At 35.0% G+C, this 15842-nt stretch overlaps 1 protein-coding gene across 5 annotated transcripts in view; it reads right to left on the bottom strand.

Annotated features, from left to right (window-relative positions):
• fidipidine (coiled-coil domain-containing protein 93) overlaps window positions 1-15842 on the bottom strand; it is a 327823-nt gene that overhangs the window by 66472 nt on the left and 245509 nt on the right. For all 5 annotated transcript variants that reach the window (XM_081728605.1, XM_081728609.1, XM_081728608.1 and 2 more), the window contains one exon: window positions 5964-6172. In XM_081728605.1, the coding sequence (XP_081584731.1) occupies window positions 5964-6172 (209 nt within the window). The remainder of the gene's footprint in view (window positions 1-5963; window positions 6173-15842) is intronic.

The following is a 15842-nucleotide window of genomic DNA, read 5'->3' as shown; positions in this document are numbered from 1 at the left end:
TTCCCAACATCCCGCCACATTCATTGATTGTCTTCGATAATGCGAGCTAGCACAGCGAAAGAAGTGAAAATCTGCCCACAAAGAGCTGCAGCAAGAAAAAAAATTCAATGCTGGTTGACATCGAAGGGAATTTCGTGGGATAAGGACATGTTAAAGTTCGAACTATATGAAATTGTGCGACAGCATCGAACAAACTATGAAAATATTTATAAATTAGATGAACTAGCTAAATCTGCCGGTCATGAAGTGTTGCGATTGCCTCCATATCATTGTGAATTAAACCCCATCGAATTAATTTGGAGTAAGGTAAAAAAAAAAAAAAAATCACATTGCGAGAGAAAATAAAACTTTAAATCTGAAAGATGTGCGTGTGCTAATGGAAGAAGGTATTGCGTTAGTGACTCAGGAAGACTGGAAGAATTGTATAAGTCATGTGCAGAATGTAGAGAGCAATATGTGGGACGTTGATGGTCTAATGGAAGAAATACATAGCTCATTAATTATTGATCTTAATAGTGAGTCTGAGAATGAGGAAAATGAAGAATATGATGATTTAGGAGTGGAACCATTGGAATCATTTTGAGGTAAGTGCTGGTTTAGAATATATAATTAAATCTCCTTTTTCACTTGTTATATAATCACCATTTTTCTAATATAGATTTTAATATTTTAAGTTCAGATAACTAAACCAGTGATGAAAGAATTGGTGAAGGGAATGAAGTGGATGGAAACGAGAGAATCCCGAGGAAAGTCATGATTTCTATCAGTAACACTGCTCCTTTTACGTATACTTTCAGGGAGGCTCTGCCCCCTCACTTCCACCTCTGGAGCTGACCAACCTCCCACACAGAGCTAAGGAGAACTAAATTGCAATTGTCAATATATCAAAGTATTCAAGTATACTACATTCAGGAAGAAAGCCTGATCAATATCTTAGTAGTAACCATGTTTGAGAAGGGAGTCTAAAAAGAAAACCACCCTTACATCTACTAAAATTTAGTTTAATAACTACAAAATCTTTTTTTTTTTTTTATTTCTATCTTCTTTTTTTTCTGTGTGCGAAATTATAAAACCATTCTTTTCGAACACAAAAAGGAAACTTCGGGACTAATGTACCTGAATTGTCATTTCATGTCTTATCTTCCTTAATACGTAATGGTATGAATTAAATTCTGTTTTATATTGATAAAAATCGTATAACTGGACATAGACTGAAGAGAGGTACGAACACAAAGTGCCGTCCGCAATACAATAAAATGTAATTATAATCAAAATACACCAATATACATTTTGTGTAGTATTTTTCTTTTCTATTACATAATACAATTGCTTTAAGTTGCATGGCGATTAGGATGATATTGACATCTTTCTCATTTTAACATGGGTTAACATTAAGCGACACAAGTGAAGCAGGCTCCAGGATGTTTACTCTGAAAAGTCTCACGTGTGAATGTGCGGGAGTGAGATCCGCCAACGTCGCCGGAAGAGTGAAGTTCCCTGTAGGAAGGGAAACAATAACGAATCTTGTCGATTGCCTGGTTTCATACGTTGCAACTTACTTTAAGACAAGGTGTTACACTCATATTGAGGAAAGCTTATGGTATTCCATACTCCTTACGGGAAAAAGTTAAAACAGAGTTAGATAAATTGTGTAAGAACAGGTGTTATAAAGAAAGCTGATTGGCCTATTCCCATGGTTATTGTTAGGAAAAAGAATGGTACGATTAGATTATGTTTGGATTTTAAGCGTCAGCTTAATGTAGTGACTGAGAAAGTTAGTTACCCCTTTTCCAAAAATAGATTTGCTCAATAAATTAGCTCACGCAAAATGCTTTGTACTGGTAGATTTGAAGCAAGCATATCTACAACTGGAAGTGCATGAAGAATTTCAAAAGTACTTAGTGTTTAATACACTTTGGGGATTATAGTTGCATATGCTCCCTTCGGCCTTAATTGTTCGGCACAAATTTTTCAGAAATTTATGGATGCAGTTTTACAGGATATGGAAGGTATAGCTTGTTATTTAGACGATGTACTTATTTGGGCAGTTACTGTTCAGGAGTGTTACCAGAGAATAGTACGAGTGCTAAATAAATTCATAAGTTTTAACATCTAGGTGAATAAAGAAAAGAGTATTTTCTTCGCAGATTCTATAATCTATTTAGGATACGATATTTCTCCAGGAAAGAATAAACTACAGCCTATATTAGACACATCCTCTCCAAGAAATGTAGTCAAGTTACAGTCATTTCTGGGTATGCTAACTTTTTACCACCAGCACTTACCTTCCTTATCATCATGCATTCCCGAGTTATATAGATTGTTAAAAAATATGTAAAATGGGAGTAGACAAGTAAACAAGAGACGGAACTTCGTGATGTTTTTGAATCCCTTTTATGAAAATGCTAAGGTAATACTTATGACGGATGCATCTCCAGTTAGTGTAGGTGGTGTATTATACAATGAAATAGATGGGCAGTTAAAAAGAGTAGCTTGCACATCGGCTGCTTTTCAGAAACGGAAAGGAATTATTCTCAATTTGAAAAAGAAGCTTTAGCTATGATTTTCGATGTTCGTAAATTTCATATGTTTTTATTTGGTAGGAGTTTTAAAATACTCACGAATTCCCAGCCTGTAAAATGGATTTTTGGATTGAAAGCTCTTTCTGATGGTGCTTCTCCATGTATGCAAAGATGGTTTCTTATTCAGGATAATTATGACTATGAAATTGTTTACAGCAAGTTAGTAAAAGTAGCTGATTTTTTTTTTTTTTTTTTTTTTTTTATCAAGATTTCAGTTAAGTGTACCTACGGAAGGAGAGCTAATAGCTCCTGACTACATAAGTGAGATTTCTACTAACATATTAAGTAAAGAGGAGATAGAGGAAGAGTTTCAAAAAGATCATATGTTACTACAGATGAAGGAATGGATGTTAAATGGATGGCCTAAACGCTTATCTCATTGTCTTAACTATAAAGAATACCAAGAACTATTTCGAAGATGATTTCAATTAGAAATTCATGATTTTTTTTTTTTTTTTTTTTTTTTTTTTAAGGGAAAGATAGTACTTCCTCGAGAATTGGTAGATACCTACAAGGAAAGGCTACACCGTGAGCATTTAGGAAGTTGTGCTACAGTAACGTTAGCTAATAAGGAAGTGTGGTGGCCTGATATGAACAAGGAATTATATGGCTATCTGCGAAACTGTGAAGTTTGTTCTGCAGTGGCTAATAATGCACCTAAAAATAATTTTTGCTCGTGGCTCAAGACGGAAAGGCCTGTCGAAAGAATTCATGTGCATCACTGCCAAATATTTGATTCCTCTTCTTGCTCATGGTAGATTCGTCTTCCCACTGGATTATAGTTTGGAAGGTAGATTCAACAAACGCTCGCACAACATTGTCTTGTTCAGAATTATTTGGAGTGGTGGGATTTCCTGAAACAATACTGACTGATAATGGACCCCCCTTTAAAAGTGGCGAATTTCAAGATTATTGTCTGAAAAGAAGCATTAAATTAGTTTCTACACCACCTTACTCGCCTGCAAGTAATGGCAATGCGGAAAGAACTGTACAAACTTTTAAAGACATTAGACATGATGTAAGATACCATGTTACTTAAATACTTCATCCTATTGGTTTAGAGGAAGGACAATCAATCAGGATCTTAAATTATTCCCATTCATAAAGTTATCAAATTATGTTCCCCAAAGTATGACAGAATAACTAAGGTGAATATTTTATTTTCATGAAAAGGGATTTTTTTTTTAAAGATGATGTTTTAACATCATCATTACTTAACACATTATTATGTACAGTAAGTATTAAAAGCATATCTGAGATATACGCCCCAGAACTATTCCGCATGTAGTTATTCCATCGATGAAATCCCTGACGATCAGAGACTGGATGTTTAGGCACTAAAAACATGGAAAATAAGCAAGCAAGTAAGTATTTAGAATTTAAAATATAAATACTAAAATCGAACTTGAACTAATGAAGATAAACTTTCAATGACATGCAAAAGTGAAATTAAACCACACGTAGTATTCGAATTGTTAATGGAGAATATTTTCTCTAAGGAAATATACCTGAAATTACTTCTACTTCACAAAGCACTGTACACACAACAACCCAAAGAAAGAAACTAACTTTCGAATTAGTAGATAAATTATGAAGTATTTTAATTTAATGCCATTTGATAATCCACCAGAAGAAATCATTAATTGCACTTTCACACGACAATGAGTTATTATTATTAAGTTATCAATTGACAATTACGTCTAATTGTAGAACACATTTCTCTAAAATCTACAACAATTTTTCTGTTTTCATGGATATAACCAAAGGAAATTTAAAGCACTCAAGAACATATGGATGGGTATACTTTTGAATATTTGTCTAATTATTTTTAATTTGTTCAAGTTCTCTCACGTTTCTTACGGCAACATTCCTTCCATGATCGTGGTGAAGCTTGATCCTGGCCTCGACGAAATTTCTTTCTCTACATTTTAAATTTCTGCAAAGCAACAGAAATCTGTTCTGAAAAAAAGAGATCTATGCAGTTGTCCTAAAGTAGTCCTAAATTTGAAGAAAATGCAAAGAATTGGCAACATTCAGCATTTAAGCTTAAATATAGACAATATTAGTTGTATTAATATAATAATCAATATAGTTATCAATTGTAAAGCTTGCCTTGTTTTATAGACTAGCGCATGATTACAATACATATATAGAGAGAGTGAAGTAAGCAACATACATTTTGCTGAAAGTGTAGCATAGATCCCCAAATGAACTTTATGGTGTTTATTTGATCACATCTCTAACGTTAAGAAAGTAGCATCCCGTGTCCATTGACGACTTTTACTGTTTCAGAGACTTGTTCTCCGATTTTTTCTTATGACAAGTCGAATATTCTCCTTGAGCTCTCGTAGGGTTCGGGGATTGTTTCATGAACATGCGATTCACATACAAAAGAAGAAAACGTAGGAGGTCACATGACCTCGCTGGTTAGTCCTGGTTGCCCTTACAGGAGAAGACTTGGACCAGAAATTTCTTGTGTAGCAAGGCAATAGTCTCGCAGGAGGTATCATAGGTAACGGTATTCTGTTGGAACATAAGTGTTCAATCTTTACATCATTGAAGGACACAAAAAGTTCCTGACCATATAGAAGTAATGTTTGCATTCCCTGCTGTGAACCATGATATTCAGATGACGATGTTTAGAAGAAACCACTGGATTGGTAATAATGTCTGCAGTCAAACCTTTTGCGTTAAATTTCTCAATTAGCCTACGAAAGGTTATGTCCAAGGAAGCAAGATATTTACAGGAAGTTCCTGCCTAACATTTACCATATCTGTAATGAGTTCCGACAATCGAAAATCGTTGTTCCATGTTTCTAAGGGACTCGCATTGTCGAAGACTAACAGTAGAAGAACATTGTTGAAAACATGACGAATTTCAATCCGGCATTCATGCTGGGATACCATACGTCTCTTAAAGATATGAAATTTGAATTTACTTGAAAATATATTGAAACATTAAATTTGTATTTCCCTCTACACACATGTGGACATGAGAAACGTGAAATTGCAACTTCCTTAAAAATTAAATTGTGTTTAGATCATTATAAATAGTGATCAAACTTAAACTGTAATCAATAAACTACTTCTAGGTCCATTTCATTGGAAAGCAAGTAATACGAATAGCGCCCTACTTTCAGGTACTGGTTAAAAGAGCAATTTATCAAATTTTAGGTTATCAGTTAGTACAATTATAAACATTAGTAGAACTTCGTTTCATGGAAAAATGAATCAAAAATATTTTTCATTGAGCAGTACTTAGTTTCAGTCCATTTCAAGAACTAACAGGTAAGAAATATAAAAGGAAATTTTCTTCACTTTCTGTGACAACAGTAAATCTCTAAAAGATTATAATTGTGTAAACACAGTTAGTATACACACCCTGATTATAAAGTTCCATAAATCTTCGCTGATATTGTCCAAGTTCTGCTCTTCCAGGAACTTCGTCTAACTGACGCTGTAATGCAGCTATAGATCGAGTGCGTTTTGCAAGTAGCAGTCGTAGTTGTTGTAATCTTGAATGAATCGTCTCAAACTGTTGCGCTATTAAGTCACTATCTTCATCTGAAGTAGTATTAGCTTCAGCATCTCTAGAGGATACAATCAAGTAAAGAACACTATAAATGGATTAGGTACACAAACTTCTTTTTCCAGTGCCTTTCTTTTATATTTTATATACAATTTGCTTTAAAAATATGAATTTAGGTACCAAAACATGAGAACACAGGAGGTTTTCACTTTTCGATTAGAACTTCCTTGCATTACAACGCATAGTAGTTCACAGGAAGGATAATTATTCATAGGAGACCAAAGGAAGAGGTTTGGAATAAAAAAAAAAAAAAATAGTTTAGAGCAAAGGAAGATCACAAAAGGAAAGAGGTTAAATTATTATTATTTTTTAAGAAATTGGCTGTCAGTCAATGCAAGAAGAGAAGAAAGGAGAGCAGAGAGAGATAAAATGTTGAAGACAGACGAGTTCGCAATTTTTTTTTTAAATTTTTATTTATTTATTTTTTTTACAAGACTTTGAAGCAAGTGATGAACTATTCAAGAAGTTTGAGAGGAAACTGGAGAAAATTAAGGAAAAATTAAAAATGTCAACAGCAATTAAAGAAGAATAAGGAAGGAACAAAACAGAAAGGGTGTTGAAAAGGAAGTGTTTTACGAGTATGCGCTATAATATACCTGCAAAGGTTTTTAGTTCATATGCATATTTTGTGATGGTGTTTAGTAGTAGCTGAAGGTGGAAGAAAAATAATTACATTGTGTTAGATGATGAAGAGCAATAGTTTGCTCTTCGTAGACATCTATGTAGATACGTTGACGAATATATTTATTTGTGAATGTCTGTATAAGAGATACACACACACTTATCAATTTAATGGAAGCACCTGTAACTGAAAACAAATCAGATGTGTAGGTTTGCAACGGTCAGGTGGCGACCGCACCAAAATTATGTTTTCGAAACATTTCGTTCCAAGAAAACACAACCCTAAAATAAACTACCATTTGTGGGCTTTATCACGAGATGACTTGTGTCTGTATTAGGGTTATTACTGAAATATTTGTTTACATCAATAATATCGCATAAGTCATTATTCCGGAAATCGTAAAAGAGGAGAAAAAATGACGGAAAGAAAAAGAACAAAAGTAAACTACTCTTGTGATTTTTTTTGCGAGAAGTGATTTGCGTAACAATAGAGGGTTATTTGTTAAATATAATCAAAATCGCCTCAGTTGTTTGAGAAAATTAGCCAAGAAATTAACTTGCCTCCAACACTAAACTACCCTTGTAGATTTATTCACGAGAAATCTTTTAACCCGTATTGTAGGAAATGAAATGAAATCTTTGAGTTTTATGTCCCACGGTTACCCGTATTGTAGGGTTATTTAAAACATTTATTTATGAAATACGAACAATATTGCATGTCTTTCCTTTTTTATTTTATTATTTCTTAGAAAATCGTCCGAGAAAAACCTACCCAAATAATAAACTATCCTTTGTGGATTTTTCAAACTAATGAGTTATGCAGTATTGTCAGATTACACCGGTCAACAGTGAAAATGTTTCTGAAATGAACTTAGTCACAATTTGTTAAATTGAGTCTCACGAACACGAAATGGGCAATGAAATGATACCGTTAGGTTGTTTTCAAGAAACAGCCAATTTCAGTGAGTAATGGGGGTGTTTTCAAACAATTGTGAAGACCTTGTTATAAAATATGTACTGCTGAAACACTGTTCACCAGAATATCATGGTTAGTACGTCTTTCTGTGTAGAATGATGTGTGCTTTCAAATTCTATATCGACCATGCCGCTATCGCGTACGAGAAAAGGGAAATTTTGAAAAAATCGGGAAATTTCTTTGAAAAAAGCCCTTCCTGGAAGTTTGGGACCCTCTAGAGTGATTCTGGGTGAAAGCACGGAACACTAATACGTTGGCATATTGGGAATGTTCCTGCGAAACACCATTCCCATATCGCATATGATGACGTCATTATTTATAGTTCCATTTGCAAGTAAAAAAAAAAATAAGGTTTTAAGATTACTAAAATGTAGTAAAGTGTACTAAAGTGATTACCACATAAATTGAATTTATAATGATGGTATTCTTGTTTCTATCCAGGTACGTTAAAGGTTTTTGAGTGATTAAAAAGAGCAACATGCATTGTCCAGTGGCGGATCTAGAAGGTAAGAACTGGGAGGACAGCCATAATCCTGACTAGCCATGAAGGTGTATATCATTAGTTTACCATAAACTTTCAAAAATATATAAATAATAGGTTCAATTATTTTTGACACTCGAAAAACTGGGAGGGCCTAGCCCCCCCCCCCGGCTCCGGGCTAGATCCGCCACTGGCATTGTCAATATGTCAGCAATAAAACATTTCTTGTTGTGTGTGTGGTGAAGTCACATTTGCAAAGCGGAAATGTCCATTGATGCCAGTTATGGGAACAGCATGTTTTTCACTATTTTGGTGTAATTTAGGGGCCAGGACAAGCCACAGGTACCTCATATACGCTGCAAAAGTTGCTGTGTGAATCTACGTGCATGGTTAGAAAACAAGGGTTATTCAATGAAGTTTAGCATTCCGGTGGTGTGAAGGAAGCCAACCAATAATTTCAATGACTGTTATTTTTGTTTTGTACCACCAATTAGACATGTCCAAAAAGAAGAAAGGATCAATGCAATACCCCAAAATCCCGCCAGCCCTCAGACCGATCTCTTATGGCAAAGATCTTCCTGTACCTAGTCCTCCAAACGAATATAGTATGCAAGACGAAGAAGATGAAGAGGAAACGATGACATGGAGACAGCACAAGAATCCTCATACGGAAAATGTGCCGCACAGTGCAACATTGAGAGACCCACACCTACTTTCACACACCAAACTTAATGATTTCATTCGATATCTTTAGCTGCCTAAGAACAAAGCTGAGCTTCCCGCATGAAGACTTAAAGAATATGACTTATTACATGAGGATGTGAAAGTGTCAATATACAGGGATGGTCAAAAGCAGTTTGAGGTTTATTTCACTTAGCAGGATACTCTGGTATTTTGTCATGACGTAATTGTTTTGATGAACACATTTCATTTCAAATACAAACCACAGGAGTGGAGACTGTTCATAGACAGCTCTAAGTTTAGAATAAAAGCAGTCCTGCTCCACAATTCCAATTCTCTTCCACAAGTGCCTATTGGTTATGCTATCTATATGAAGGAAACATCAAAACATGAAACAAATTTTCGCAGCAGTTCAGTAAATGTTCATCAATGGCAGTTGCGCAGAAACTTAAAAGTCATCGCTATTGTGTTAGGGTTGCAACTGGGTTTCACGAAATACCACTCTTTTTGTGTGTATGGGTTAGTCGGGACAGGTCTTCCCATTACATCAGAAAGACGTGGCTTCCAAGAAGGAATTTCCGGCCTGGTGAGAAGAATATACAACGTCCCCCTTTAGTTCCTACGAAGAACATCTTCCTGACTGCGTTACATATCAAACAGGGGTAAATGAAACAGTTTGTAAAGGCATTGAATAAAAATTTTAATACATATTATGTAATATATATAATATAAAGTATTGACACCCAATGCTACATTACAACAGCTGCTTCTCAAAAACACTAGCCAATAAAAGAAATCTGAGGTCAGATTGGTATTTCCTGTGCCACAATTAGTAAGAATCAACTACTTTGGGAAAGGAAACATTCAACAAGTCTTTTTTTGTTGTTCAGTGTTATTAATGATACATTTATTTATGAAAGATAAAGAAAATAGCTTGAGTTGTTTTTGAGGAAGTCCGATGAAAGCTCACCCGAAGAGTAATTTGCTCTTCAAGGATAAAAAATAAAATCAAATCTTTCAGTTTTACGTCCCACGGTTATGCCAGTTAGACTAAAGGAGACGGTGATGATCATTAATGAATGAAATGGTGGAGTGACGAAAGTGGGAGGAAACGGGAGAACCCCGAGAAAATCCATGAGCACGGTGTTTATCCACCAAAAAGTCCACACGGTGCGAGCTGGGATCGAACCAGGGACCCCAAGCACAGGAGGTGAACGCTTGCTCTTCGAGGATGTTTTCAAGACAAATGAGTTATGGCATACTATCAGATTATTAATGAAATATGAAGAAAATCGCCTAAATCATTTTTGAGAAAGTTGGCCGGAGAAACTCACCCCTACGAATAAACTACCTCTTGACGATTTTTTCAAGACAAATGAGTTATAGCATATTGTCAGGCCATTAATGAAACATTTCTTTATGAAATATGAAGAAGATTGCGTAAGTCGTTTTTGGTATCATCTGAGAAAACTCACTTTCAAGAGTAAACTACCCCTTGTTGATGTCCTAGAAAAAGACATACCATATTATAGAGCTGTTAATGAAACACTGATTTATGGAATATGAATAAAATCGTTAGAACCGCTTTCGAGAAAAGAGCAATTTTTGAAATGAAATGGAATCTTTCAGTTTAACGCCCCACAAATATGCTAAACCCTTACTTTTGGGGGTTTGAGGAAAATTCGAAAACCTCCCCAAGAGAATCTTATAAAAATAGTTAGTTTAAAATTTAGTCTCGATGTGCTGAATAGCAAGTGAAAATCTTAAAATTAGGTTGCTTGGGTATCTCACTCCATATATTTGGAACCGATCCTTCAGTGGGAACTCATAAAAGTACTCGTATGTTGTTACGAAGAAAGAATTGTAGCTCTTACATAACCGCAATATATGCTCAGCTCGTTGTACTGTTACGAATGTTATGATTTCTAAGCTCTGAACATAAGGAAGTGTTTCGTTCACAAGAGTGTCAAACGACGCGCTAATTTGCACTGTAGCTTGCTTGAATGTTTCTTCTACTGTTTTAGTTCTTTATGGGCTAGTAGCAGTTTCACACTTTGAACATGTTTAGATACGGATTGTCCTTATTTTTTGCACCTCGTGTAGCTCTCAATGTACCACTTTGATAAAGTTGTTGTGCTCCAAAGTGATTTTCTTAATGTTTTTCACGTTATCTTTGAGAGTGGCTAAAATATTATTAAGGCTGTGAAGAGAGATGAATTTCGTGTGTTCAATATTCAGTATATTGGTGATCTTTTGAATATCAGATGTAGAAGATCAAGTAATCGTCATTAGTAGGCAAGATCTGTAGGCTAGAATTTGAAATCTTTCAACAAACCTCTATAGATTGCTCTGAATCTCCATCAACTTTGAAATTTCATGCGAGGGTTGTAGAGAATCAATTGTATCTTCCAAGTCCTTGAGCCTTTCAATGCCTTCACTTCTATTCACGTCCTCTGCTTTTAGTTTGCTCTGAAGCTAACTTAATGTATCTTTACTTCTGGCTATATCTTGTTTTGTGCGAGTACTGGTTTGTAATGTGTATCTTTTAACGAATTTGTAATATTAGGAGAGAAATGCTCAACATAGATATTTTTATAAAAAGGCCTTGTGTCCATCTTAAACACAAATTAAACATGACTTTCTTACAAGGCTGTCTATATTCTTTATTATAAATTAACGAGAAATGTTACAGTTTCGGAAGTATATCACTTCCTTCTTCAGACTACTACTCCAACTGAAATCATAGATAACATAACATAATTTGTTATCAACAACAATGGGCATATATTTTGAATTTTAATGAAAAATGAAAAAAATGATTCTTGATTGGTAGAGATAACAAATTATGTTATGTTATCTATGATTTCAGTTGGAGTAGTAGTCTGAAGAAGGAAGTGATATACTTCCGAAACTGTAACATTTTTCGTTAATTTATAATAAAGAATATAAACAGCCTTGTAAGAAAGTTATGTTTAATTCGAGAGAAATGCTATTTTGAAAACTGAAACTTATATATGTGAAACTTTTTTCACGGAGCTGGTAACCTTGATTCGCACAATCGAGGATGAAGAAGGTCTTGAAGGCCGCCACCCTGTGTTAACGACTCAAAGCTGGCGGATTTCCAATTTGTGAAAGGGGAAACGGGTGCAAAATCTTTTGGTTAAATTGTCAATTATGTCACATTTGTTTAATTTTTGTAAGTTATACTTTCTTTATATAGTCATATGAGAAAGTTACTAGGTTTTTCTATGAGGGAAAAGGGATTATGGAGAAAAAAAAGTCAGTCTGCGGCATGTTTCTTTTCTTTGTTCATGTAATTTCTCATTCATACTTCGAAACCTCGTGGTCGAGACGGGAAAGTAACTGTATTGCATGTTCATTATTATATCCCTTAAATTTTATTTCCTACTAGCTGTAAACCTGTTATTGTTGGGTCTGAATTTAGAATCTCCTGGATAAATGAGAAGAAGAAAAATGTTTCCATGACCATTCCACTATCCACATATTTATCCTCTGCTGTTATGTAAGCCCGCACCACTAAAATGTAATGATGGTTATATATAAAACTAACTAACTAACTAATGGCCTATGGAATCCGGAGGTTCACAAAAGCTTTCCACTGACTTCTACCCTTAGATAACTGCATCCAGTTTCTACTTTGTATTCCAATCTTTGCGAGATCCATCTTATATTGTCCTCCCATCTGCGCCTAGGTTTTCCTAATGGTCGTTTTCCGATTGGTCTTCCAGTCCTAGACTTGACGACCCTAACAATGTTGGGTAAACCATATAACTTATGTAGTTCCTCGTTATGAAGTTTCCGCCATTCCCGTTCCTCTTGGATCCGAATATTCGTCTTAGGATCTTGTTCTCAAATACTTTCAGTCTATGTTCTTCCCTCAGAGTAAGTGACCATGTTTCGCAACCATACAGAACAACAGGCATAATTATCGTTTTGTATATTTTAAGCTTCAAATTCCTCGACAGAATTCGCGACGACAAGAGATTTTGAACCGAATAATAACACTAATTCCCTGCTTTTAGTCGACATTTAATTTCTTCGTGAATACGATTTTCCTCTGTTAATATTGATCCTAGATATTTGAAAGTATCCACTTTATCAAAGGTATTTAATATTTTAACGCATCCATAATTTGCTGTATTACGGTCCCGACGCACTTCCATGTATTTAGTTTTCTCTGTATTTACTTCTAAACTCATGTCCCTGCAAGCGTTTAAGCGTTTCTCTGCATTTCTTTCTATTGTTCTCCTATCATGCCCTATTAAATTTACATCATCAGCATATGCCATAACCTGGTGAATACCGTTGAATTCTAGGCCCTGGTTGCTATCTTTGATTTTCCTTATAGCGTATTCCAGTACAAAGTTAAATAATAATGGCAACAACGCATCTGCTTGTTTCAGGCCATTTTCGAAGCGAAAGCTCGTGAACAAAAATTTTCCTAGCCGGACTTTACTTTGGGATTCATTTAAGCATATCTTAATTAATCTAATTAGCTTTCTCGGTATTCCAAGTTCTGTAAGAACGTTGTATAATGTCTCTCTTCTAACCGAGTCGTACCAGGGTGTCTACTGGAATACCAGAAAGTAAATTTATGACTTTTTCATGACTTTTCATGACCTTTTTGTTCAAATTTTCATGACCATGGCGATAAAAATTTACCATTAGTAATAATAAACCCCTACCATCAGTGGTGCATCGGTTAAGATGAAGATCACATTATGTTCTTATTTGTCTAATGTACATAATGTCGATTAGTTGACAACTAATTTTAAAATGCAAGAGCAATTTAAAAGGCAGTAAACAAATTTTCAATTGCGGTTCAAAAAGACAAAACAAATTATAAAAGAAATTCGTTTTAAAAAAAATAGATCATCAAATTTAAAATCTGCAAACTCAAACGAATAATATTATTTGCATAAGTCTAAAGGCCCAAAAATACACAATTTACATTTCTTAGAGGTAAAGAAATAGCAGATCAGAAAGTTGGACAGTAAAAAGTTGTTACTATATTACAGAGACTAGAAGATGAAATGGGGAGCAGCTAGGAAGACAGTAAAGTACCAGTTAGCCAGCACTAACTGGTGGGGGAAATTCTCACAATTACTGATCTGATACAACTGTTTCAGTACATGCAGTATGAGGTATAAAAGTATGAAGTATAAAAATATACTCTGAGATTTCAGATTTTTATGACCAGTTGGGTAAATAAAGGACTTTTTCATGACTTTCATGACCAGTAGACACCCTGCGTACGCCTTTCTAAAATCAATAAGTAGTTGATGTACCGGGGTATTGAATTCCCACTTTTTTTTCGAGTATTTGGCGAATGGTAAATATTTGGTCGATAGTTGATCGATTTTGTCTAAATCCGCACTGATAATCTCCAATAATTTCATCTGCGTATGGTGTCAATCTTGCTAATAGAATATTTGAAAGGATTTTGTAGGATGTTGACAAAAGAGAAATGCTTCGATAATTATTACAGTCAGCTTTGTCGCCTTTCTTGTGAATTGGAACAGTGATTGATTCTTTCCACTCTTGTGGCAATTATTCCTTGTTCCAGATAAGGAGGATGAGTTTGTGTATCTTGTTCCACAATTTTTCGCCTCCAGCTAAAATTAACTCAGCCGGAATTTCATCTACACCCGGAGATTTGTGTTTCTTTAATTTCTTTATAGCGCTTTCTACTTCTATTCGGTTGGGTTCTGAAATATACGGTTCTGCGGTGTGTATCTCCTTTTCTCCACGCACACTAGTTTTTGGTTGCGTGTTAAGCAAATCGTCAAAAAATCTTTCCATCTATTTAAGATGCTATCCGTATCAGTGAGAACTGTATCGTCAGATTTCTTTAATATATAAGCACGAGGCTATAGCCATTCTTAAATTCACTGATTCCCTTATACATATCCCGGATGTTTTTATTTTTACTATTATCTTCAAGTTCCTTAATTTTGGCTTTCAGAAAATCGCGTTTCTTTGTTCTAAAATGTTGAAAGTTTCCCGCCTGATATCTGCGAAATTTTGTGTAGTTATTTCATTCGGATTTTGTAGCCAGCGTAATTTTGCCTGTTTTCTCTTCTCTGCTGGTTTTATGCATTCCTGGTCGAACCATGGTTTGTTCTTACGTATTTCCGCGTGTCCCAATTTTTCTTTTGCTGAACTTTTAATGCTATCTCTAATTTCAATCCAGGTATCCTCAACACTAGTGCACTCCGAATCTTCTAAAGCCCAGAATCTATTCGAAACTTCAATCTGGTATTCCTCTCTTACCTGGCTCTCTTCTAATTTCTTTAAATTGAATGTCTTTTCGGACAATGAATATTACCTTTATTCAACGATAATCTCTCTCGTATTATCGCTGCTACCAGGTAGTGATCAGTGTCACAATCAGCCCCTCTAAACGACCGGACATCAAATATGCTAGATTGCCTTCTTCTATCTACTAAAACGTGGTCAATTTGATTGTGTTTTTCCGTCTGGTGATGTCCAAGTGTATTTATGAACGTCACGATGTGGGAATTTTGTACTCTTCACGATTAGGTTTTTGGATGTTGCAAAGTTCACGAGTCTAACACCGTTGTCATATATATATATATATATATATATCTTACAGAACAGTCAAAAATGTAAATATATTTGCACTTCCTGGAAATCCCTCTAGCTGAAAACCGAAAAAAAGGCTTCATAGGTGATTCTACCTGGTGAAGGTCTAACCGCTTACCAAATTTGGTGGCTATAGGTCACTTCTTTCTATGCGAAAAGCTGGTGACAGACCGATACACATATTATTATTATTATTATTATTAAAGATTCAATTTTATGAATTGGTTTTGTCTATTCAAATGTATTTGCCGTTCTTGTGCATTTGTTTTAGTATGAGTGCCTTGA

This window comes from Thermobia domestica, chromosome 10 (assembly GCF_964235325.1).
Source record: "Thermobia domestica chromosome 10, izTheDome1.hap1.1, whole genome shotgun sequence".
NCBI classification, from domain to species: Eukaryota; Metazoa; Arthropoda; class Insecta; order Zygentoma; family Lepismatidae; genus Thermobia; species Thermobia domestica.
The sequence above is the reverse complement of the archived record's forward strand: the minus strand, read 5'-3'. Positions and strand labels throughout refer to the sequence as shown.